The sequence below is a fragment of the Cebidichthys violaceus genome, unplaced genomic scaffold, assembly GCF_023349555.1.
Source record: "Cebidichthys violaceus isolate CVI_PGR_0920_01 unplaced genomic scaffold, fCebVio1.0.p SCAF_126, whole genome shotgun sequence".
Lineage (NCBI taxonomy): Eukaryota > Metazoa > Chordata > Actinopteri > Perciformes > Stichaeidae > Cebidichthys > Cebidichthys violaceus.
In genome coordinates, this window is record NW_027176292.1 from 164900 (window position 1) to 190496 (window position 25597).

Below are 25597 nucleotides of genomic sequence, written 5' to 3' on the forward strand. Positions count from 1 at the left end.
TATTATATTGTGCTGTCTCAGTTATTCTGCTGGTATCGTTTGGCTTTAGAAATATAACAATAATTACATCAGCAACATGATTGTAAAATGATAACTGATAATTATTGTATATGTCCTACAAATAGAGACGACAACAAGCTATAGGTGTTTGCTTGACGCTCCCTTAGCAGCCTTGGAGGCAGGTGTTTAATTGTCAGACGGCCCCTGAGTAGGTGGGAGTTTCTCCTGTTTCTTGGTGTTGGGAGGAGAAAAAAAAAAAAACAAAGCAGCGCCCATCAACACCAGACAGCAGCGATCCGGAAGCTTTCTGAGGTGAGCGATGTGATTTTAAAAAAAGAAAAAAAGAAAAAAAAAAGTAATGTATCCGTGTGGTGATGTAAACACGGACTGGAGCGGTTTTAATGCGCTATTTGTGGCGTAATCGTTTCCATCAAGTTACAGAGCTGGAGGAGGAGGACGGTGGGTGTGCAGACTGGTGTGAGTGCTGCAGTGAGCGGGCGAACGAAATATGTCTGATTTTAGAGAGAGAGAGAGAGAGAGAGAGAGGCACGTTTTCTGTCAGTTATGAAAATACGATATTAGAATTGGTTCTAAACGTCCAAAGGCTCCCCTGCACTATAGTGCCGTGTTGTTATTGGTGAGTCGGGGATGGAGATGTTTCTGCCAACGTGTCAGTCTATTACACCCAAAACAGACCTTCGCTCTGCAACATCTATTGTTCCTAATTGAGTAAAACGGGTGGGAGACCGTTAATGAGCGACCTCAACTCCCAACTGTAATAATAGTGATAATAGCGCGTAAGAAATCGTTAGGGTTACATCCATGCTGTGGCCATGCTTTATTCTCTCTCTCTCTCTCTCTCTCTCTCTCTCTCTCTCTCTCTCTCTCTCTCTCTCTCTCTGCCTGTTGTTGTTGTTGTTGTTGTTGTTTTTCTGTTGTATTTACACTGAAACAAAGCATTTATTGGTCAAGTGATCAGGTAGTTTGACCTGTTGAATTCATATTTCTGCTGCATGTTTTACTGGCTCTGTTGCCTCCATAGTATAATCAGTTCTAGGAGGCAATGATATGCGTTTCTGTGGTTATCTGAGGTCACAGATGATTATATACTGAGTACATTTCGTTTGACAGTAACTTGTAATGATGTTTTTAAATCTAAACACTAGTCTGTTTCGGTTGAATGTGGTATATGTAGTAATTGTTAAAGCCAAAGGCAGACTCGATGGTATGCTGTTTACAACTCCTGCCGTTTTTGCACCTGACTGTGATGAAGGGAAGTGGCCTTTGAAATGTCAGATTTCTAATGGGTTTTTGACATTTAAGTGGGTCGTCCGTGCATAGCGTTTGAAAATAATTATTTCATAGCATGTGGAAAAGGGTGAAAAGTGCCTTAAGGTACCTAAATGTATTTCAGTGAGGTCCGTAAAGAAAGAGCTCAACGGATCTGAGGATACATGTTAGTTAGTGTTGTTTATTAATCAGAGAGATCTGTCATGTTCCCAGGCCTATGGATGTTTATGAATAGAGATGTTGTGCTTTTAAGACATTTTAAGAAGGATTTAAAGGGAAAGCCATTAATTACTACAAAAGTGTCATGGCTAAAAAACTGAAAACTGGTCACCATTGGAATCTATTGGCACTGTCACTACTGTCACTACAACAAACCACACCCTTTTAATCAAACGACTGGTGAATGTTTGACAACCCCTGCATAATATGAAATGTTTGTATTTCATTGAAAGTGCAGTTGACTCGGGTGTTTGTGGCTTGACTGCTTTTGATTGTCTTGTTCAATCTGAGGCTTAAGTATACTATTTTTTTTTTTATCAAATTGTTAACGCCTGACAAAAGTCTACTAACATCATGAAGTGTTGACAGTGTGCAGGAGTTCACTTATATTGAGCACAGTAGGTTTTCCAATATTAGAGAGCAAATGAACGCTGAACGATAGAAAGTGGCACGTACGACAGAATCATGCCATAAATTGTCTTTATTCTGGGTGGTTTGTTTGTTTGTGTGTGTGTGTGTGTGTGTGTGTGTGTGTGTGTGTGTGTGTGTGTGTGTGTGAATAAAAGTATAATGAAACCTCTTGATGGGAAGTCCAACACAAACAGAATATTAGAACAAAACAGCAGATGATTTTGTGAGCCCTCCATTTGTATTCCACCTGCCGTCTAACCACAGCCGTAATGTACCACAGACGCGGCTTTGTTCTTTTTATCGTCGTCAGTGGAAAGGAGGCGCCCTGCTATTTGAGATGCCTGCTGTGAACCTCCCTGCTATTCCACAGGGGTCCATCACAGTGATACTGACGCATGCAGCATTGTAACTGTTGTATCATACACAGATATTCAGCAGCAAAGATGCACGCTGCCATGAGCTTACTGTAGCACCAGCTACAAGCGTGGGGCGTAAGATACTCACAGATCTCACACTAGCTTGTCCTCTCACTTGTCACACATGTTGTGCTCACTATGAAGACAAGTTGTCCCATCTGATAGACCTGCAGGACCTCTTTTTGTAGCAATAGACAGAGCAGAGGTCTTCAACAGGGGGTCCGCGACCCCTAGGGGGTCCACGGAGGTACTGCAGGGGGTCTGCGAAATTTGGGGATTTTTTTTTTTTATTTTAATTTTTTTTTCCCAAACATGAATCTGTCCATTATTTTAATAGTTCAGCATTGTATGCAAGATAACAGGTATGTGTATGCATGGCAGTAGTACTAATAAGCCATCACTCATTTTTGTTTCCACATTTATATTTAAAATAAAAACGTCAGTTTGAATAGCTTGTATGCATGATTATCATACAAGGTGTGTTTATGAATGGCAGTGGCACGGCCACCCTACTCACTGTACCTTTAAAATAAAAACATGAATATATGAACCTGTGCAATATTTGAATTGCTTAGTATTGAATGCACAATAACAAGGTTTGTTTATACATGGCACTAGGCCCAGTTTAATATGAAACACAATTTTATACAATATATATAGTCGGGGGTCCCTGCTCCATCAGTTTGGGGGTCCTTGGCCTGAAAAACGTTGAAGACCCCTGCTCTAAAATCAAATCTGAAATTAGACAAATTGTCTCATGAATGTGATTTGAAGTTAGCTCAATCATGCGATTTTGAAGAGCTTTTATTTTGAAATGCTACATCAGAATGTCCTGGTTCTCTCTTAGTGACACCTTGAGGTGGTCTGCTATCAACCTGAGGTGAAATGATGTTGTGACTATGCACCGTTTCCTCTCAAATCTAATCTGAAATTAGTGCTTTTTGACTGTATGTGTTTAGATTGAGTTCCTGAATTTGTCATTTGTCTGTAATTGTCTGCCTTCATACTGTTCTTTGGAATATGATTGGCAGTAGTGTAATGTTATGTTTGTTGTGGTTAAGATGCCCTCAAAAAGTAGACAAAGGCATTTATCTGAAGGCATCTGTGTAAATGAGCAACCTCTGCACTTTTTTTGTAGATGTGGGAGTGAAGGTAATTTCGACTCTCAGGTCTCACAGGCCCCCTTTTTCGGATCGGCTCCAGCAGCATAAGAGGCTGTGGGTGGAATCTTCAAGAAGCTCTCTGAGTTACAGAGAAAACACAGATTGTTCTGTGGTTCTTTGTACTGAGTCAGGTTCATCCAGGACACACACACACACACACACACACACACACACACCACTGTACTGAAGCACAGACAGACTGCGCTCCCCTGGGGGGCCTACTGAGCATGTGCAGCCAGACAGGAAGCAGGTGTTTGGTTTGTTGATCACGGCCCCGTGTGTGCAGTGATCACTCCAGTCGTGCTATGGCTCATTCAGCCTGCAGAAAGAGGGCTGGGTGGGGGACGCCGCACTAACTGTGTGCCCTGTGCAGACACACCTCGGTGATCTGTGTTTGTGTGTTGTGTGATGGAGAGAGTGGAGCCTCCTCCCTCCTCCCCTGAGCAGGTGGTGAGCAGATTGCGAATACCTCCGCCCCCTCTCCCTCCCCCCCCTCAGGCTAAGTCTGATGAGGGTTGCCCATCCACACACACACCCCCCCCCCCCCCCCCCACCAACACCACCCTCCAACTAAAACCATCACAGCAGGGGCCTGTAGCTCCTGTCGAGTTGAAAATAAGATGCGCTCACACATGGCATCCCCATTAAAATGTCCCAACAAAGTACAGAGGAGATATAGCCGTCAACTCTGGCACCTTCGAAGCCGACATTCTTCAAGTCAAGATGCGTTTGCATTATTTTGTCCACCCACTGTTGCCTTCTCAGTGTGCCTCTGGGCAAACTGCAAGCAGGAGGTACTCTGTAACAGATCTGCTTCCACAATGTGTCATCTCGTGTCATGACTCATGTTTTATTGGCTCGTTAACAGTTCATTAGAGGAGGATTGTTTCAACGGAATACCTTTTTTTTAAACACCAGGATTTCCATAATCAGTTTGAGATTAACACGCAGAGCACAGCTAACAGTCGCTCATGAATATTCTACCGGCTCCGGGCCTTTTTGAGATGAAGCTGTTGACGGCAGACACGTCAAACCTCTCGCTGCCATGCAGGTATCGTGGAGCGGGAAAACGGCGTGTTCAACAAGGCTGCAGTCGAGGAGAGAACAACAGCTCTGAAGCCGTTATGCTCTTTTATTTATGGTGATTGCAAGTTCTCCTTGGAGGTAGTCTTATCTCACTGTAGCTGACGGTTGATACGGCGCAGAAGGTTTAGAAGTCAACACAAAGTTCACATTTTATTTATGGTTCATCTCTCTGGCAAAACAGGGCCATTTCTCTCGTCCCCTCAGGCAGGCAATGAATCTTGGTGCAACTGAATGTTTGATGATGAGAGAGAAAGCTGTCCAGCAAATGGTTTATGTTGATCATTAGGTTCTGGTGCAGCATCCAGCACTCAACCATGTATGGATGTAACAGGATGTTTCATTTGTTTACGGTAACATAGATTCAGCTTCTGATTTCAGCTTGACAGAGCACTTCAGGGGTCTGGCAAAGTGATTTAAAGGATAATAAATGCGAGTAGTGGATGCCAAAGCACACACACCATCCATCCTTTCCCCAGTGTTTTAAGCCATGAAGGGCAATGTCGGTCAGTCCAGCACTTCGGTCTGTAGACTGAAATATCTCAATAACTATTGAATGCAACATCGTGATTTTTTTTTTTTTTTGTACAGAAATTCCCCAGAGGATCGATTTTTACTGACGTCTTTTTCTTGAGCACCAGCTGCCGTTTTTGAATGACGCGGTTAATTCCTAATAACTTTGGTGAGACTTTTCCTGTAGCACCGCCATGAGGTTCACCTTTTTTGTGGTTTTTAGTTGAATGTCTCAAAAAAAACGACTGGATGGACGGTCAGAATATGGTACAGACATTTATATCCACATTTCAATAACTTTGGTGATCGTCAGGCTTTTAATCTCGCGCCTTTATCAGGTCAAAATGAAATAGGACGAAATACCTCCCATCATCCCCAGACGTATTTTGTACATAGTACTAATTTGCATTTGTTAGGATGCTAAATTGCATATTATAGCTGCTGTAGATCAGCAACTTGTCATTGTCATTGTAAGCATGTTGTCATTTTGTCTGTGCCAAAGTGCAACCTCACAGAACTGGTAGCTGCAGACTCTTGTAGTCTGTTTCTTTCTCTCTATGTTTACTAAACAATTCACCGCAAGTAAGGCTGATTTAATCTGATTTAATAATATGTTATGAGGGAGTGATGAAATATATCTGGATTGAATCAGCGTTTATTGCAAGTTATCGACCTTCTGATTTACAGTTTAATTGTTTTGTCTCGTCACGTCAAGGATAGCATCCTCTCACACACGCACACACACACACACATACACACACACACACACACACACACAGATACCTCAGCTGGGCTTTTTTCTGGCGCACTGAGCTGATTAGCTGACCTGAGCTAGCTTTTCGTTCTCTTTTTCCGCTTCTCTGACTCTAACTCAGTCATTTCATCACCAGCTCCCGCACTGACTTCGGCATCTGTGATCGTAAGAGTCTAACCGAGCGCAGAGGAGAGATTTCACTCGTGCTGCCAGCGGGAGGCACAACGCTGCCAACCAAGCCAAACATCATTTAGTAATCTGCTGCGTTGGCTTGGAAGCTTGAGTCCGGGATGAGGAGGAGAGAAATGAGCAGAGGGAAAGGATTAGAAAGACTTCGGATTCGCAGAGTTCAATAAGCTGGAGAGGAAATGGACACATTGGGATAACTGTGAGCACGTTTGCGTGTGTTTATATACGACGGGTGAGACGGAAATATTATCCGTGGAGTCTTGTTGTTAATTAAACTGCCGAGTCATGCTGTGACGTTTGTCCAAATGTTGTGTGAAACCACAGCGCAGCCTGTATCCTTCAGCATCCTGCTCAGTTCTGGAGGTGGAGAGGAAGAGTCTAACTGTTAGCATCAGCGGTGCTCAAAGTGAACGACTCGTCTGATGCAGGAAGAAGAACACGCAATGAGACGATAAAGGTCTGTTTACGCTTCTGCATGTCAGATTTTGTTGGAGCTGGTTGTGTTTTCTTCCATCTAAGGCGTCAATTGCGTTCGCTTCAGCTCCTGTTGCTGTGTGTCACAGTTCAACACAATTCCTCTTTGATGTGTTTGCTGCCATTGGCTCATCGCAGGAGTATTAAAAATAGCCACGGAACAGTTTACTTTCTTCCTGCAGCTTTTCCATTTTGGGCTTTTCAAACGTGATGATTGAATTAACTAAAGAACAGGCAAATGCTGCAAACAGTATCACCATAGTGTTATGACAAGCAACGCCTTTTATCTCAATAAGAACTACTGGGATACTTTAGTTGATGTATTGTTATCGTTAGTTTTCCATCAATTTATTTGAAAATGTGACACAAAAGTTATCATCAAATTACTGTAAGATATGAACGATCCAGGGAACTGATTGCTCTCTCCTTGTACTGTAAGCCTATGCGGTTATTAATCCACATCTAGCTGTAAAATAATCTTTTTTGTGCATATCGATGGCTTATTTATTGGCAGAGAGAGAAATACCTCGGCTTCTGTGGAAACACAGCACTGCAGACTGCGCGTGCGTGCGTGTGTGTGTGTGTGTGTGTGTTTGTGTGTGTGTACATTATGGATTTGCTTTGTGGTCCATCCTCAGGAGATCTCCTCTCCAGTTGTCTCCACGGGGAGGCTCAGATGCTGACAGCATCTGAATATTGACTGCAAGCTATACAGTTTCACAAAAGAAAGTGTAAGAGACTACAACGGCGCAGCGAGAGCTGCTGAAAGAGTACCGTGTTTTATTTTTAAACCCCATCTCCAGACCTCTCCGACAGTGTGATGTGCAGAAGTCCAGCAGCACTGCCGCTGATCAGCTCTCCCTCCTACACCAGACATCCCGCTGTGGCTTCAGTGAGTGGCTGTTTTGTAAATGCCTCGCAAAACTTCTCAGGAAGTGACATCATTGGCGCGGCGATAAATCACACATTGGGATCAGTAACGTGTGCCAGTTTGCAGGCCTTTAGCTTCCTCTTCCTTTTTTGTCCACTTCAGTTCGGTGTTACCTCACCTCTCTTGTGAGAGTTGGACGGCGGAGGGTTGTGATGCAGTTCTTGGCTGCCATTTACTGCTGCGTAGCACACAGTTTGTTTACTACTGTGTTCCCTGTCACAGCAATCTCTCAAAAAAATAAATAAATATCATACTTCTTCTCCCATGAAATCCGATGATTGATGCCTTTCACTCGCCGTATTGACGCAAAGCTTTGTCAGCGCTCGGCTGCCGCTCCATTTCCTCCCGACTGTTTATTCGGTGAGGAGCGTACACAAGCCGAGCAGCTGGGATTCTGGAGCGTATCGATCGAACGCGTGGAGAGGAGCGTGTGCTGCTGGAGGACAGATGGTTCAGGCCTCCGTTCTGTGGCCGTGGCAGTGAATGATCATATCCCGCACATGCCTCTGTAGACAAGGGGGATGCGCATAAACCTGCCAGTCCTCGACAAGCTGTTTAAAATTGCAGTGGAGTAAACAGTTTAAGCTTTTACTCTTGTACTGTTAAACTGAGTTCTCACAACAGAAGCTGTTGTCTACATGGTTAGAATGGTTAAATGGGCATCTTCCTGACACATATTATGGGGTTTTTTTCACAGATCCTGCAGTGTCATCCAATCAGCATGTCACTTTCATGTGAGGTCTCCGCTTCCATTTGTCAGATAAAGAAACGAAACACGGCGGTCAATAGCTGCTAATGGACTGCGACGGTCATTAGACTGATCCTTGCAAATGCTTTCAATACTTATCAATACTGCACTTAGAGCGAGTGGCGGGACTGAGGAAAATGAGTCACAACAGTTGTATGTTCAAGGTGCAATATTCTGATATTCAGACCATTAATATAGCATTAAACAGCTTTTATATTTGTAAAGATATGACGTCTACCTCAGCACAGAAAGTCACTCTTCCTCTGTGTGATGTAACCAGAGCTTCTCCTTGCTTTGTTGACCCAGCTGGGCCAACAAACTTTAAACAATAGTGTTATATTAACATCATTACGTATTCATTTTGCTGACTTTCCTCCTCTTATGCCAAGTAGAAATAGCTTCGTGTTTTAGCCAAATGCTAAACAGTAGGTTAGGTGAACTAGCCGCAGCGGCTTAGCAAAAGTCTCACTTCAATCTCAACAAACAATCATTGTATTATAACAGACATTGTCAGTAGTTATCAGTTAACCCAATGTGGTTAAATGATGAATCACAGTGTGTTAAAGCCCAATCGTCTGAGAGCTTCAACAGGTGTGTGTGTCAAGGCCTAAAGAGAGAGAACAGAAAGTCTAACAGCTTGGCTAATGACCACTTTCTTTGTCTTTTCGTCAGGTATGGTCCAGTGCTGATGGCGCACTCTGAGCTGTTCGTGACAAAAGCGCCCCCCGTGGAGGGGACAGCTGTGGAGCTGGATGTTCTCAGCTTCCTGGATTCTTTTGGGGAAGACAACAGCACCGCGGACAGATGCTACCGCTCGCACTCCCGCAGCAGCGTCCTCCAGGGTCTGCCGTTTGGAGGAGTGCCCACGGTCCTCGCCATCAATGTCGTGCTGTGGATGGTACTGACTCACACCGAACCCACCCGCCCATTATATTTAACCCACTTATCCCAGCTGATATTGGGGGGGGGGGGGGGGGGGTAGCCGGGGAATGCAGAGAAAACGCTGACACAGAGAGAGAGAGAGAGAGAGAGAACATGCAAACCCCTCTTGCTTTCCGCTATAAAAATGTAAACTGGGACTTTAGTATTGCAAATGTCATATACAGTCCCAGGTGGTGAAGTGATTAGCACTGTCACCACACAGCTGGGGCCTTTCTGTCTGGAGGTTTCACGCAGTTCATCCCCTGCATGGGTTTCCTCCATATGAAATTAAATATGACATTATAAATGTGTTGCAGTCCCTCAACAGTATAAAGAGATGTGGTTGAGGTCAACTTTGAGACTTTATGCTGCTGTCAAGGATATCAAACTGCATTAAATCTGCAATTTAGAATCCCCCCCCCCCCCACACACTTAGCATAATACAGTGTGTACACTGTTTACAAAACATAATTGCATATTTTCCTCCTGGCTCCAGATATAAATAGGCTGTCAGGCCTTGTCAGGCTTAATCTCTGCACTGATATCACTCTCAATCTGCCACCTCCCGTGTTTTAATTGGCTCATTTCATCGCCGCCTAGTTGTCAAGACAACACAGAGGGTCGACTGCTGTCTCCTAATGACAGGCATGAGTCAAAGCGTGCTTACCCACCCCACCCCACCCACCCCCCCAACCCCCTCAGGTGACGGGAGCACGCCTCTGCATCAATTCCATCATCATACAGAATAAGAATGAATCATCTGTGGGACTGAAGGAGAGCATGCCCACGCATCAGGACCAAAGAAACCACAACAACAGGGAGGAGACAGACACCGGGAGGAGAGCGAGATAACGGACGGATCCTTATTCAAAAGGAGGAGTTTGGACCCTGACTGTTAATGCGAACATGCGCTCGTTATTCAGCTACGAGCCTCAGTCAAGGCTGCCTTGATTGTCCATGCGTGGCTCTAGATCACTAAAGAATCTGAGTTCACTATTGGGTGCTATAATATATCATTGAACAGGCTTTCTCTATTTCTTTTTACTTCATTGTGATGCTACACTTTAGCGCTCCATTTGTGGCAGAATAGAGGCTATTCGTATTCATTCTCGCTATTGACCGCACTCATTGTGCTGTAGTGCACAGCATGCGTTCGCGTGCGCATGCTAACCTGTCTCTGGTAGTTTCCAAGACAACCACGTACCACTCTAAAGAAAGGACGATGGCTCGTTATTGAACCTGTCTATTACTTGTAGGCTCCTTAGGAACATGCAAGGACGGGCCGCAGCTTTGTGCGTGTGTGTGTGTGTGTGTGTGTGTGTGTGTGTGTGTGTGTGTGTGTGTGTGTGTGTGTGTGTGTGTGTGAAATCAGATTCTCAGAAGCTTCATGCACTCATTTTTTTTTTTCTGGTTCTGTGTTCTCTAGTTCCTGCTGCTCATCTTCTCCTGTCTGAGGAAGGCAGCGTGGGACTACGGCCGCCTGGCTCTGCTGATGGAGAATGACAGGTGAATCCATCGCACACAGCAGCTGATACACTTCTGGTTCGTGAGCCGGGGCAACGATTTCAAGATTTTCAGTGGAACCGCTCTCCCGAGTCCTGACCACTGAGGCCTCCAGCTCCCTCTGCTGGGCAGCGACGGTACTGCGTAGGAGGCAAAGTACCGCAAAGAGCTACTCTGCCTTTGCTTCTAATAATCATTTGTTGTTATTTTAGTGATAAATGCAAATGTCAGACATACGCATACAGAGTATATGTAAGAGAGTGGTTGGATGAATGGCTAGCATATGGTTCACTGTTGTTTTTTTGCGTTTACATAAGATTTGCTGATGGTGAGAAAACAAAAGAACATCCTTAGGCTTACCCTTTAATTAAGCGAGTAATCAGTTACCACATACCTTTTTAAGGATACGAAATGAGTCAACGACCATCCCGCCGTCTGCAGCAGTTTTCTTCTGCTTGACCTGAGTCGCCTCTTTAGTGGCGTACGGCCGCGCTTACTTCTGCATGACCGGCAGCGGCTTCGTGACACCCAGGGGCGAGCAGCGTCTGTGTGTTTTTGCCAAGCGGCCCCGTCTCTCTGCACTGATTAAATTACGCTGCTTAATTTGACACAAATGTTGAACTGTCAGTGGTTCCGTCCCAGAGAGCAATATCCACAAATTCAATCATCGCACTGGCTTTATTAGTTTTTCGACCACACTGAATGTGTTTCGTGTCTTCTTTGTGTATACAGTTTGAGACCGAGGGACCGTCTGGATCGGTTACATTAAGTCCTTACTGTTACAGCACTGACATATTACATATTGGATGCGTCGATGAGGTCGTGTCAGGCCACGATCAAAATGATAATCTTGCTATGTCTTTGCTCGTCTCTTCAGCCTCACGTCCCTGTTTTATGGCGAGCCAAGCGAGAAAGAGAAGTCTCCGTCAGAGTCCAGCCCCTCCGACTCTGAGACCAAGGACATGGTGAGCTTGTGTTTTGTTTGGCTTTGGAGTTTTGTCATCAACTCCAAAAAGCAACAAGGAACCCCTTAACAGCATTTTCAGACAATTTAAAGGAATCCTTCAACCCAAGTAAACACCCAGACACCGCCTCTCTCAACAAAACACGTGTCCTAAAGGTCTAACGAAAAAAAATATTGAATGCATTTCGTACCTCGTAAAATATGTGTCTATTCTGTGGGATGAAACCTGCATTGGTCCCATTCTAAGTTGACATCTTGAGTGTGGTTCTGCTGCCTTACTTTAAAGCTGCACTAAGTCATATTTTTTAAATAATTAGTAAATGTTTGATCGGTTGAGACTAAAATGAGAGTGAATATTGGACACAAACACAATGCTGAACGAATGCCAATGTTGCTCCTTGTCACCCGGATGTGTGAATAGGCATATATAGCATTTGATAGTTCTCTGTCAGCTTTCACAAAACGACAGACAAGAACCCAATAGCACGACACAGAAAACAGTTCAGGTGTAGAAACCGGGTTTAATAACTAGCAGAGGTCAAACCAGGTAGTAACCCGCGTGGCAAACAAATCCAGTGGGAGCAGGCAAAAGGGAAGGTCCAAAGTCCAAAAAGGCAGGTCAATACACGAACAATCGGGATCAGAATCAGAACGACAGGTTGCTGGATAGCAAGGGAAACACACTAGACAATCTGGCAAAGAACTGAGGGAAATGGACCGGTACATATACACTGAGGGGCTGATTGCTGATGAGGAGCAGGTGAGTATGGAGGTGGGGCAGGCCAGGTGAAATGAAATCAGCAATTAGTGCAGAGCGGGAGGGAGTGGCAGATTCTGAAATGACATGAGAGTTAGTGTGGCAAAACAGGAGACAGACAAATGAAAAACTAAAGCCTGGCTGAAGATGTGACAGTTCTCTGTGGTGCACAAAATAGAAAACAGCAGGCATTATGGGAAATGTAGAAACGTGTCTTATTTTTAACAAACACTATCATCAACAACACCACTGATGATAGACTCTACCAGGCTTCCCGTTCATGTTCTCATTTATTTACAGCAATTATAACGAGGCGTCACAGTTAATTTACCAATGACATCTTGATGTCTAAAAGTGCAGCCCACTGCACTTCCACGAATAAGTCCACTCGTCTGAGATGGCATTGCGTCAACTGTTGTAAGAGGAAAGTTTGACTCGTGACTCATCTGGACTGTGTGACTCCCGTGACACCTGTGTGATAGACTGAGGTCACTCCCTGCATGTTTAAGACAAAGAGTCAGACTGGAGTCGTCGCCCTTTTCCCTACTCAAAGCTGAGGCTGCAGTAAAGCGGTTACTGCTCCAGGCTAGACCTATTAAATCTCCCCCTCTGTGTCACTCTGCAGACCTTATTACTATGCAAATAGTGGATGCTCGCAAGCAGCCAGATGTGGTGCGCGCAGAATTGTATACATGTGTCATCTATTATCTTTAATAACTAATCCATGGGATGTTTTACGATACCCTTCTCTTTCCAGGGCTTCTGCTCGTGGCTGTCATCACTTTACCATATGAAGTAAGTACACAAAGCAGTTGCCCTTGTAATTATTTTTTACCCTTCTCCCATCTTAGCTTCCATCCTTTTATTGGCCCTCTGTCTTCAAAGCTGATGTCACCGGGCGAATGTAAAGTCTCTCGTTATATGTCATTTAGCAGCAAAAACAAACGAGTCTGGGCTCGTGCGACCGCCGGTTGCCGTGGTTTCCCGTTGAATATTTGCTCTCGCTCCAGTCTGACTGCACGCAACAGATTTAGGCCTGTAGAAAAGATGATTTCCACGGTGCCCATAGTTTCCATAGTATCATGGTGGAGTTTCGGGTGCTTCTGTTTTTAGCTCCCGTGCCAGCGGCTCACCGTAGGAAAGTGCAATACCCACCCTGAGAGTTCGCAATGTGTGGGCCGCCGTGTGACCAGCGTGTCCCTCTTTTCTGCATTTCATTTTTTTTTTTCATGCTTTTCTTTTTGTTCTATTTTGTGACACTGGGTTTCCTGAACCTCCCCGCCGGGCAACCACAGCTTCTGGCACCAAAGTAGCGGTGCTACACAGTTTTACTCATGATGGGTCCTGGCAATAGACATCACATGTGCATGTGTGGAAATTCCATTATTGACACCTCAAGAACAATCGCTCTTTTTTTTTTTTTTTTTTTTTGCCGTGTGGCACCGAGCGTTTGGGATCTATTGGATTGTGTGATTCAGGGATTCTGTTCCCATCTCTCTGTTTTCTGCAGGGATGAGGAGATCCGTAGCAAATGCGGCATTGACGCCGTCACATACCTGTCCTTCCAGCGCCACATCATCCTGCTCATGACGGTGGTCTGCCTGCTGTCTTTGGCCATAATCCTGCCGGTCAACTTTTCTGGGAACCTCCTGGGTATGTTTGTCTTCAGAGGATGGTCTAGTGGGCCGACGATGTGAAAAGCCAAGGGATATCCTTAACCTCAGGACGTCTCGCAGGGAGAGAAGCCAGGCCACACAGAGACAATCGCAAAAGCGTGAGGGGATGTATAGGTTGAATGCAATGAAACATTGGCTTTAAACAATCTGCGGTAAAGCCGAGTTTATACAAAAGTATATTGCATACATGAAATTAGACCAAAGCTGAACTCGATTCAAAAGGTAATTTTAACTCAAAATGACTCATAAAACAAGACTATGAAGTGAAACTATAGGTCTACTATTTATATACACAAAGGCTGCCTTTCATCAAATGGGAGTTTATAGCGTCACGCCTCGGATTATAGGAATGGAAAGTGCTTCGTATCCTCTTAACACACACATGTAGGTGTGAAGGGCGGGATGGTGCAGAAAATTAGCTGCTAACTAGCAGCAGAAATGCCTTTTGGCAGTTGTGTGCTTATTGTGTAGGAAGTGTTGAGTAAGCCATTCCATAACAGGGTGAAGGAGTCATTAAGGGGTCTACGAGGAGCGCTTTTTATTACTGCTGGCTATCATGTGATGAACCAGTGTGTCACCAAAGCCATTAAATAAACCAAACACCCAATGTCAGGCTGCCATGGCTGCAGACAAAAGAGGAGGGGTTTCCTTTTAGTCATTAGAAAATTAAAATGTCTCGCTGTCTGTCGGGTTTCATTATCTCTACAGGAGACAGTCCTGAAAACTTTGGAAGAACAACACTGGCTAATGTTAGCGCAAAGTAAGTCAATCAAATCTCATGAAATAGCGCTGGAAACTGTATCTATATTCGTTTGAAACACTTTTTTTGTGCCTCACAGGGACAGCTTTCTGTGGCTGCACAGCATCTTGGCTCTGGTCTACTTCATCATCACCTTGCTGTGTATGGCTCACCACTTGATACGGCTGGAGTACCGAGAAGATGAGAAGGTCCGACGCCGTCGCACCGCGCTGTTTTATTAAACATTTAGGCCCAGGCCATTTTTATACCGCAAAGATATCCATTTCATTCAGTCACTTTCTCTAGTCTAGCGTGTTAGCATGCTAATTACAATTCATCCTGAGGGGGAACGTGAATGTGTGTTTCAAAATTTCATGGGAATCCATCCGGGAGTTGTCGAGACATTTCACGCTGAAGCACAAGAGTCAACCTGTTAAAAACCTGAAAAAAAACATCACAGGATCGCCAAAGTCATTAGGATTCATCCTCTGGTGACAATGAATGTGTGTCACTAACGTTGTTCATGTAGTAGTTGAGGTATTCCTGTCTGAACCTGGTAAACAAACAGACCATCCATCCACAGAGCCCACGGCACTAGCGTGGCTGATACCTCTTTATAAGGCTGTGATTTTATATGAATCAGTTTATTGTATCTACTTCTCGTGATGAGTACATTATGTGTTTCAGGTAGCAAGGACACTGATGATTACCTCCATACCAAGAGAGATCTCTGACCCAGGACTTATCACCAAACACTTCCAGTACACATGTTAAATCCTCTCCTTCTGTTTAATTAATGTCACAAAACCTTATGTACAACCTCGTCTCATTCATCGTGATTGACTCCTTTTGCTCCGTTCGCTAGTGAGGCCTACCCCAGCTGTACTGTCACTGATATCCGATTCTGCTTTGATGTCCACAACCTGATGAGGCTGGACTTGGAGAGGTACAGTAGCGGCTCCAGATTGGACCAACACAGTTGGGGGGGATCAGTGTGAGGCTCTTGTCTGAGGATGCTGTGTTTTTTGCAGACGCAAGGCGATGAAAGGGAGGCTGTATTTTGCCACAAAGGCCCAAAAGGAGGGGAAGATCACCATCAAGACCCATCCGTGCGCTCAGATATTCTGCTGCGACATCTGCGGCTTTGAAAAGGTACTTTTTAATAATCAGGATAATTGGGATTAGTAGGCGACTGCCTGTATGTACTTGTAGCTCAGTTGTGCTGCACAGAAAGTATGTTTCCACTGGATGGCACTGCAATCCAGAAATAAGAACGTGCAGAAACAAGATATCCGGCGATATAAATGTGAGGATCTCTCTGAGAATGAAAGATGCAGTGAGTAACGCGTGCTCCAACTTTTATCTGCAGGTGGATGCAGAACAGTATTACAGCGAGTTAGAAGAGAAGCGGACGGACGAGTTTAACGCCGAGAAGAACCGCATCTCCATGAAGAGGCTCGGCATTGCCTTTGTGACTTTTCGTGACGAGAGGATGACTGCCGTGTGAGTAAAAACGACAGGGTGGCGTCGGTTTGTCAAGGTCCTCTCCTCACATAAACCCCCGTCACATCTGGGACGCAACCAAGACAATCCACGAAGCCGACGTTGCAGAGTACCGATGCTTGTTTTGTCTTCCAGCATTGTGAAGGACTACGGCTGTGTGCGCTGCCGTCGCAGACCCCAGCAGTCCAGCATCACCACTGTGGTGCAGTCGCAAAAATGGGGGGTCACCTACGCACCTGCTCCCAGTGACATCATCTGGTCGGTACTCACACAGTTTCTTGAACCTTATTTTCCCACCATCTTACTACTTTTGTTGCAAGTTAGAAAATCCACCCATCCGTTTACAAATGCGTATTCTGTGCGCGGTTGCAGGGAGCTGTAAGCTATCCCAGCATGCATTGGTACGCTGACAGACAACCATTCACACTCACCAAACCTGCATGTCTCTTTTGGACTGTGGGAGGAAAGTGGATCAAACACATGCAGACACATATTTTGCGTGTAATATCCACTCTTACATGCCTTACGCATCATTTAGACACATTTCCCTGTAATTAATCTTGACATATTTGGTATCTTCTAAACCTCTGGATTGTGGCTAGACTTTAAACCAATGTTTTCGTGGACTGTAATTTTGCTAATGTAACATCGGCTTGTGATGATGGACCTTAAAGAGTATATTTATTCAGACGAAGAGGTACACAAATCTGAATATCTACATTCACAATCCTGTTCCTATTTCTTTACCCATTGAGCTGTCTGTGCTTTTAGAAAATTCAATTAACCAACAGCAACGTTTAAGATGTATCAGTATGTACTTTCTTTGTTTGCAGCAAAAATCAATTCAAACTCATTCCCTATCCATGATTGAATTAGCTATAAGGCATGTTTCTTATCTTGGAGACAGAATGCAGCAGTCCCAGTGAGGTTATGTAACAAGTGAGTGATGCATATGTATAAGATATTAACCAAAAGACATGGCATTGCTCAGTGTTTGTGCTTCACGCCTGATTGGCTGCAGTGTGTTTTGTGTTTTCCGCGCTAACTAGACAACTGCAGCGGTCGCAGGCTGCTGGGGTTGAGCAGGTACTTTTGTTCCTTCATTAAAAACCGAGCGCTGAAGTGTGCCGTTCCCAACCCGCTCTCCAGCCCAGTGCAGTGGAAACACGCTCACCAACTCGCATACAAGAGGCAACCGAGCCGGCTATTTCAGGCTTATGTCAATACATACAGGACAGGCTTGTCAGGGGGGAGAGTAGTGTGTTAAATGCCCAGTCTGTCCTGCTGGATGGACGGTGTGTTGACGCTCATTAATTCTCCCTGTCGCCAGGGAGAACCTGTCAGTGTGCGGATCTCGCTGGTGGCTCCGATGCGTCCTCCTCAACATCCTCCTCTTCCTGCTGCTCTTCTTCCTCACCACTCCCGCCATCATCGTCAACACGATGGACAAGTTCAACGTCACCAGGCCTGTGGAAAGTCTGCGGGTCAGAGTTCAACTGTATGACCGTGATGCTACATTTGACCTCTCTCTTCTCCGTTTTCATTAATAAATCGTTTTGCTGTTCGATCCAGAGTCCTGTCATTACCCAGTTCTTCCCAACCCTCCTGCTGTGGGCGTTTTCGGTTCTCCTGCCCTTCATCGTCTACTACTCAGCCTTCTTTGAGTCCCACTGGACCAGGTACTCACCAGCCATCAGCCATCCCTCCCCTCTGAAATGGAAATGCCTGTCCTTTGCTTCTTCAAACAGACCCTTCATGTGTAGCTGCCTGTCTTCCTCTCAACTCTCAGCATTTCTTTTGTTTTTTTTGTTTTTTTTTCTCATCTCAATTATTTATTTTTTTTCTTTTTCACCCTGTTGCTCTTTTTACTCTCTCCCGCCTTCTCTCTGTCACTCTCCCTGCACTGTTATTCTGGGCAGGTTGTCATAGAGATCTCCATGTGAGGATAATGATATGCACAGTAGTCCCCATGCGCGAGGGGAAAAGGCACATGGTGACTAGCAGGAGGAGGAGCAGAGCTCCTGTGCATAAGGAGACGACCTCACGCTGCACCAATGAGCAGCCTTTCTTTACATAACCACCCCCACAAACGTGTTGTGCAGGCGTGATGTGCGAAGGACCGAATGCAAATGAACTGTTTACTGGAGTGAAAAGCGTAGTTCGTGCTAATGAACCCAACGGTCCTTTACATGTCGAGTCAGCTGACTTTACGTTACACTATTGCACATTATAAATGTTCCTATGTTGAAGGGAACTGCGTAGATATGTTTTACATAACTAAATATGCATTGCATAATCCCATGTTATTCATTTAATGTCTCAGGTCTGGGGAGAACCAAGTAACGATGCACAAGTGTTTTTTCCTGCTGGTCTTCATGGTCATCATCCTGCCCTCTCTCGGTCTGTCCAGGTACCCTTACAGCATATCCAGTAACACAAAACACACATATTCATTCTGCTTTTATACTCCTTTTCACGGAATTCCTTTTGAGTTGACACCATTTTTAGATTTGTTTGCTCTTATTTAATTCCGTGTGTAGTCTGGACCTGTTCTTCACGTGGCTCTTCGATGTCAACTTCCTGGATGAGAAGGAGATCAAATTCCAGTAAGATAACTCTTTTTGTTCAAATAAAACATATGAGTATCATGACCCCTAAAAAGACATTTCGGTAACGGCCAAACACTCGGGCTTCTTTGTTTTCTTGGTGCAGGTGTGTGTTTCTTCCTGACAACGGTGCATTCTTTGTGAACTATGTGATTACATCCAGTCTGATTGGCACCTCCATGGAGCTGCTTCGTATCCCAGCACTGACGGTGTATGCCCTCCGCCTCTGCTTTGCCAAGTCCCAGGCTGAGCGCATTCATGTCAAACGGGTCAGCTGAGCCTTATCTCCTAGCTTATCCCAGCGTTTTTGTTTTGCGGGTTCATTAGATTGTGCTCTGTTTTTTAAAAAAAAATCGTACTGTGTTCGTTGTCATATGCAGAGCCAGGCCTATGAGTTCCAGTTTGGCCTGGAGTACGCCTGGACCATGTGTATCTTTGCAGTCAGTATGACCTACAGCATCACATGTCCCATCATTACACCCTTTGGTGAGCAACACACCTACAAATCCTCTTCCTTCTTTCCACCTTGTGTTTTTCTTCCCCATCCAATCACCTTCCCTCTTAGTCTTGTGTGTGTGTGTGTGTGTGTGTGTGTGTGTGTCGTCTCCCCTCATGCTGTAACCTCACTCTCCTCCACTGCCTGCCAGTCCGATGCAGACTGTGTGAATTTGCTGCTGTAGTCCCAGACACCCAGACACAGTGAGTTGCGAGCCAGACGCCCACTCTGCTCCTGTCTCTGCCCAGAGCTCACCAAGCTTCTATTTGCCACTGCAGTCAGATATTATTTGGAACAGGCCCTTTTTATACGTACTGCCCTGCTGTTCTGTGCATTTTACCTGAGCGGCTTGTTTGCAGATTGTATATTTTGCGAAGGCAGATAATCTCGTTGGTTGAGTGGAAACACAAAGAACAACACAGGATACTTGGGGAAATTATTCATTTGAAAAAATATACTTGTTTTTAAGACATATTTTCCATTTTTCTTGTTTTAAATCAGGTCGGTCTGTAGCCATGTCACAAAAATGTAATTACACATTGCATTCAACTTTGCGTTGAGCATCATATTCAGTGTTTGAGGCCCTTGTGTGGGGTTCGGTGGACTTTTGGAGAACAACAAATGACACATCACTATGATGTTAAAGGACCACACCAGAGTTTTCTTTTCTTTCCGCCCCAAATCAACAATACCGCCGTCAATTTTCCAAAGAATGCTGTAGTTTTGAATAATTAATTGTGTTTTCCCTGCCCCTGAAGGTCTGCTCTATGTGATCCTGAAGCACATGGTCGACCGATACAACATCTACTATGCATACGTTCCCACCAAACTCAGCCAACGGATCCACAGAGCAGCCATCAACCAGGTCATCCTGGCGCCCATCCTCTGCATGTTCTGGCTGCTCTTCTTCTCAATGCTCAGATTAGGTACTTTTACGACTTCCGTTTCTGTCCCGTAGCAGTGTCTGCAACCGTCAATGTATTGTGAGCGTACGATGTAACAATTTGTCAAGTTGTAATTCACTGCACCTTACTGTCGCAGGTCCAGTTCATCCCATCACCCTCTTCACCTTGGTGTCCCTGCTCTGCTGTATTGCCTTTGCCCTCTTTCGCTTGTGCCTTAGGAAGCAACCAGACAAGTCAACAAGCTATCAGGTGAGCGCCGCCATAACCCACGCAGACTAAGTTCAGCCAAAGACGCACTAATGCCGAGTGAATAACGTGCCGTTTCTTTGTTTCAGATGTCTGATCAGCCAGCAGAGGGGACGTTTACTGATGCAGACAGGAGTACTGTAACGTCCACCACTGCCTCCAATGTACAGTATCTCATATACAGTATTAAACACATAATACAGGATCATATTAGTGCTTGTTTTAATAGTTTTTATTTGTGTAAAGGTGACATTGGGTGGGACGCTCTGACATCTGAGATCTCAGCTGCTGAACAGCGTTGCACTCATGATCATTGCATTTTTGAGTCAGAGGAATAATCCAAAGAAAATCGTTGCTGTCAAAGAATAAATAGATGATCTGCATATTTCTTCCGTCGCCGAGTTAAAACATGCACCAACACCTGCATGATCCTTCAAAAGCGCATAGGTTATATGTATCCAAACCTGGATTTATGATAATTGCCATTTACTGTTTTTTTTTTTTTTAGACTGGATCCAGGATATGCACACTCAGACTAAATATGTGTTAAGATCTTAAGTTGGTGCATGAGTTAAGTGTAGGGTGGGTAAACGATAAACATACTTTAATCTAATGCACTCCCTGTGAATTGAGTGATTTGCTGCGTGACACCATCATTAACTATATGTTGATTCCCCCCCCCCCCCCCCCCACCCCCCCCCACCCCCCCCCCCCCCCTCAGCTGTTTGTGGCGTCCGTGCTGCTGGAGCCAGAGCTGGCTTTGACTCCCATGCCGTCCCCGGCCCACCACAGCTACGGTGCCATGGCCAGCTCCCAAAGTTCAAGCCACGGCGCGGCGGATGAAGAGGAGTGTGAGGAAGGCCACGCCCAAACCCACGAGACTGAACTCCAAGACCCCCCGGACCCCTACTGCTCCAGCCCACTCATGGACAGCCCCGTAGGCTTCCAGTAACACCAAATCCCGCCCCCCACCCCCCCACCCCCCCACCCTCAAGCTGATTCCACATGTCCTTTCACCTGGGGGAACACAGATTGCTTAATGCTGCAATGCTGCATTTTTCGCTTCTGACCTCAGACTCCAGCTTCGTTCGCCTCAGACCCTGAGACCAGACCGGGCTTGATGAAGAACCTGAAGAGGAAAGAATGCAGGAGCAGGATCCATGTAAACGCCACGATAAATACACAGACCGCAGTTTGCTAAAACATCTCCTGAACCTTGTCTCACGGACAAAAAAACCCCACCAATCTCGACGGGCGACACATCCCTAAATGTACAGATTATATCAGTTTAACTATTGGACGCTACATGACGGGGATCGCAACTTCTCCCGTGACTTCATTTGCAAGTTAGAAAGGTTTAAAGTAACGAAAGTGTCTGGGGTGGAATTGCCTTTGGGTTGCCGTCAGAGATACTCTCTCTCCGCGCTGCGCCACTTGGACACGAGTGGAGGTGAAAGTTCCCATCAGCGTGGGTGGTGTGAGCAGGCTTGCCCCGGCAGACTGACGGAGTTGTCTGGGCGACGGGTGATATCTGGTTCCTCGAACGCAGAGCTCAGGGAGGCTGAGGGTGAGGGCAGCTAGTTGTGAAGCCATCTGCAGTGAGAGAGCAGACAGACGGAGGGCCCCGAATGGAACCCGGAGATGTACTGTAATATATGTACTCTCTCAACAAGGAGGCACAAGCGGCTTGGCTGTACCTGCAGCTTGTTGTAACTATTATCGATTTACGGTTGCTATTTTTGCTACGGTATTTTTGGTGTCGTTGATATTGTGCTTTGGGTCGGGGGGGGGGGGGCTGCTGGAGATTGTTTGAGGATTTGCAGAGCCGTCCCGTCTTAATCAAGAGTATTCCCTTATTATGCTATTTTGACGTGATTTCGATGTGATCCCACTTAATTTGTATGTATTTATTTTAAAGGAATAGTTTGACATTTCGCATATGCTAGTTCGCTTTCTTGCTGAGAGTTAGATAATGAGATTTATACCACTCTCTCTCTCATATGGGCGTGGTCTAAATCTCCTTATCTAATCCTCGGCAAGAAAGGAAATTGGTTTCTATCCCAAATTGTTCTTCTCACTACAAGACAATATTTAACTCTCTAGAGGAATTTATAATTTTTTTTATTTATATTTCACATTTTTGCATGCATGTTGACTATGTTGTATACACGAGGTATGCATTTCTATCCTTAACCATAAGGTCAAGTTCCACATGCGCTACTCTCATTGTCAGTCTGTGAGTTTTATTTCCTTGTGGAGGGATGAACACGTTGTTTTTGTTTTTTCTTCTTCTCCTGAATGTAAACTGATTGTAGTTTTGTTATTCGTGTCTCTTGCTGTGCCTTGAACAAACACTCCCTTTTCGTGTGACAATCCAGCATGGCCTGAAATATGCTGCATGGACTGAAAACTAAAGGGCGGAGAAACATCTAAGAGGTGAAAACAACAACAACAACAACAACCCAGAGTGGTGAACAGTCAACGGGGAGTTCATTCTGTCAAGTCATCAGATTCCACTAAGACGCCGACCTAACTATCTTAAAAGGTCCTCTTACTGTCTTTTTCTGGAGCTTTTGACAATACCACATGGTCTTCATATGGTCAACTGTAAATGTTCAAACTTTATACTTTATTAGTGCAGGGTTTTTTTTATGCTTTATAGTTTATTCATGTTGATGAAACAATCTGTACTCAAGGTCCACTTACTTGCTCTTTCTGAAGCTTTTAAGAGTAAACTACATTGGACCAGAACAATGGAGAGCTTGACTGTTTACAGATCAGTGACAACTGAGCGAACTTCATCTGCTGAAGAACACCATGTGATATGATCAAAAAGCTCTGGAACAAGCTGGTAATTATTTTAATTTCAAGGCGAAGAACAGTCAAGCTCAGCACTAAGCTGTCTTACCGTGTGTGTGTGTGTGTGTGTGTGTGTGTGTGTGTGTGTGTGTGTGTGTGTGTGTGTGTGTGTTTACATCACAGCAGTTCCGTCGCTTCTTCAAGATGTTTTGTATCATGACCTTTGTCGGTGCCTTGTTGTTGACTTCAATCAATATTTCATCAGTTCATATAAGATGTATGACCGAGCTCTCTGCAGAGGATGCCATCTTTTCAGTGCCATTCCCTTGTTTAGGTTTTCTCTTACATTTAAACGCGTTTGATTAACAGCGACGGCAAAATCATGGGCCTGTGCTGATGGCACATTATTGCATAATGTTAAATCTATTTGCTACATTTTACATTTGAATCTGACTGTAGTTTCTCATGCCGTATAAAGGAGATGAAAGCGGGCGGCAGAGCGAGAGTGGTCAGTGCAGAGAATCGTGAAGAAAAATCTATTTGGAAAAATAAACATCAAAGAGCATCTCAAAATGTCTCTCTGTGAACTGCCAGTGTGTCCTGTGGCTTTCACAGATCATTAAACTTACTTTCCTTTGAAAAATACAAAATAAAACGTATTAGTATATTCTTAGCTCTAATGTCCACGCGAGGAGGGATTGTCCATTTTCATGCCGAACTAGTTTTATTGTATCCTGTCATGTCTGTTCATATGCTGTCGGCTTGGCCACCCGAGGTCTATTTGGAGGTGCATTAGCTTTCCAGACCATGTCCACTGGTTTTTTGCTCTTGGTTATGAAATGTGTGTATCATAAGTGCTTTGTTTCATACAGTATGTGAGCCTGCTGTAAGTGCGGGTCGTCGTATCTGCAAGAAGGTTGAGGTTAAAGGAAAGACTGCATTTGAGATTGATCTCCGTCAGCTGTGTTGTCACTGAGTTTTCATCTGTCAAAAGTGAAGTGCTGTGATCTGAAATTAAAATGAATTCAGCTCAATCCACTCATCTTGTGCCATGAGCTCCTTATTGCTCTCCTCTGCTGTGGTCTCTGATGAAGGGCTTTAGGAGGCAGTGAGTCACATTTCATGAGGTTAGTAGTAGTAGCGCAAGAGGGAATGTGCACATGATGCCGTCAGGAAAATGTGCAAAGGGATATAATGCATGAAGCTTACTGGTTTAGGATTAATGTTAGGCAATTTAAAGAAATAGTTTCAATTCTGAAAAATGTGGTTATTGTCTTTTTTTTTTGTTATTTAGATGAGAAGATTGAAGCGGTATCAATCTTCTCATCTAACTCTCTGGAATATAGAACATTAGCATGTTTCCCAAAATGCCTCACTATTCCTCTTAAGTCTGACGAAATGCGCCACAGATGACAGTGATTCCTCCGATCAAACCGTCTCTCCGAAGGTAATCACAGAGAAGGATTCCTCAGTTAAGAGGGTGAGAGGCGACTGAATGAATTCAGTGCATGTTAGCTCAGCGTTTGAAGCAGCGCACCTGCATACAAACTAACCCCGGGACGAGCCTCGGCACATACTAGAGGCCTCATCGATCCCTGAAACCACATCTTAGGGTGGATGCGGCAATTAATTGAATATGAGCGTCTGCTTTAATCCAAACCGCATTGGTAGTGGCAGCACCATAGTGCCAATGGTCGATGTAGAAGAGCTTCTGGAGTAAGTTCATCACACTGATGTCATTTTCTTTTTTTTTCCTGCAATAAAACAGCATTACATGCCTGCCATTGCATGCAGCGCTTCGTCGTTGCTGCGAGTTACGCAAGAAAAGTCCCCGAACGTTTCCCCCTGTCACCCGTGGCAACTGCTGAGAGCATGCTTGTCAGTGAAAGGTGAATCCCTCTGGGTGCGTGGCCTGTCGCTCGTCTACTGCTGCCCAGATGCTCAGAATAGAAAATGTCTCTACCTCCTGCAGCAAGCATGTTGTCACTCCCATATGGGCTTCGTTTCAGCATGCAAATGTTGCTTAATAAGTTGGTGTTGTTTAGTATTTACATAAGATTTGGGCTCAAAGTACAATTTTTTATCTCCTCCTGAGTATACCTTACTATTTCCATTTAGTAGCCATGCAAGAGCTTCTGATCACACCTCACACTCCTCAGCAGACGGCTTTTTCCCAGTTTTAAATTTCAAATGTCCATTTATTTATTACCTTATTACCTTGTAAACAATCTATTTAGTCGCTGTTCATTGAAATTGTTCTCGAGTTTCAATCTGTTGAGATTGTTTTTGTA

The 25597-nt window shown here is 44.7% G+C and overlaps 1 protein-coding gene across 6 annotated transcripts; it reads left to right on the plus strand.

The window, feature by feature from the left end:
- The first annotated feature begins 79 nt into the window (after positions 1-79).
- Positions 80-24344, plus strand: tmem63c (transmembrane protein 63C). Of its 6 annotated transcripts, XM_068706961.1 has the most exons (25): positions 5921-6270; positions 6363-6495; positions 7151-7404; positions 8864-9089; positions 10539-10618; positions 11493-11580; positions 13094-13131; positions 13847-13989; positions 14721-14772; positions 14852-14960; positions 15439-15512; positions 15617-15697; positions 15783-15903; positions 16121-16254; positions 16390-16512; positions 17585-17738; positions 17827-17933; positions 18578-18664; positions 18795-18860; positions 18967-19129; positions 19241-19346; positions 20115-20282; positions 20398-20510; positions 20597-20671; positions 21229-24344. In XM_068706961.1, exons 4-25 carry the CDS (start codon positions 8880-8882, stop codon positions 21457-21459), a joined length of 2523 nt encoding a protein of 840 aa, XP_068563062.1. In that variant the 5' UTR covers positions 5921-6270; positions 6363-6495; positions 7151-7404; positions 8864-8879; the 3' UTR covers positions 21460-24344. The 6 variants fall into 6 exon arrangements, with proteins under 6 accessions (XP_068563061.1, XP_068563063.1, XP_068563062.1 ...); XM_068706957.1 differs by having other exon boundaries at positions 5921-6495; XM_068706959.1 differs by having other exon boundaries at positions 5921-6495; positions 7316-7404.
- Positions 24345-25597: the final 1253 nt, after the last annotated feature.

Bases quoted from the DNA above. Each gene is read 5' to 3' on its own strand.
- tmem63c (XM_068706960.1), top strand. From the start codon at position 8,880: ATGGCGCACTCTGAGCTGTTCGTGACAAAAGCGCCCCCCGTGGAGGGG. The intron at 10,619-11,492 runs GTGAATCCATCG...TCGTCTCTTCAG, and splicing joins CTGCTGATGGAGAATGACAG to CCTCACGTCCCTGTTTTATG. The intron at 17,934-18,577 runs GTACTCACCAGC...TTAATGTCTCAG, and splicing joins TTTGAGTCCCACTGGACCAG to GTCTGGGGAGAACCAAGTAA.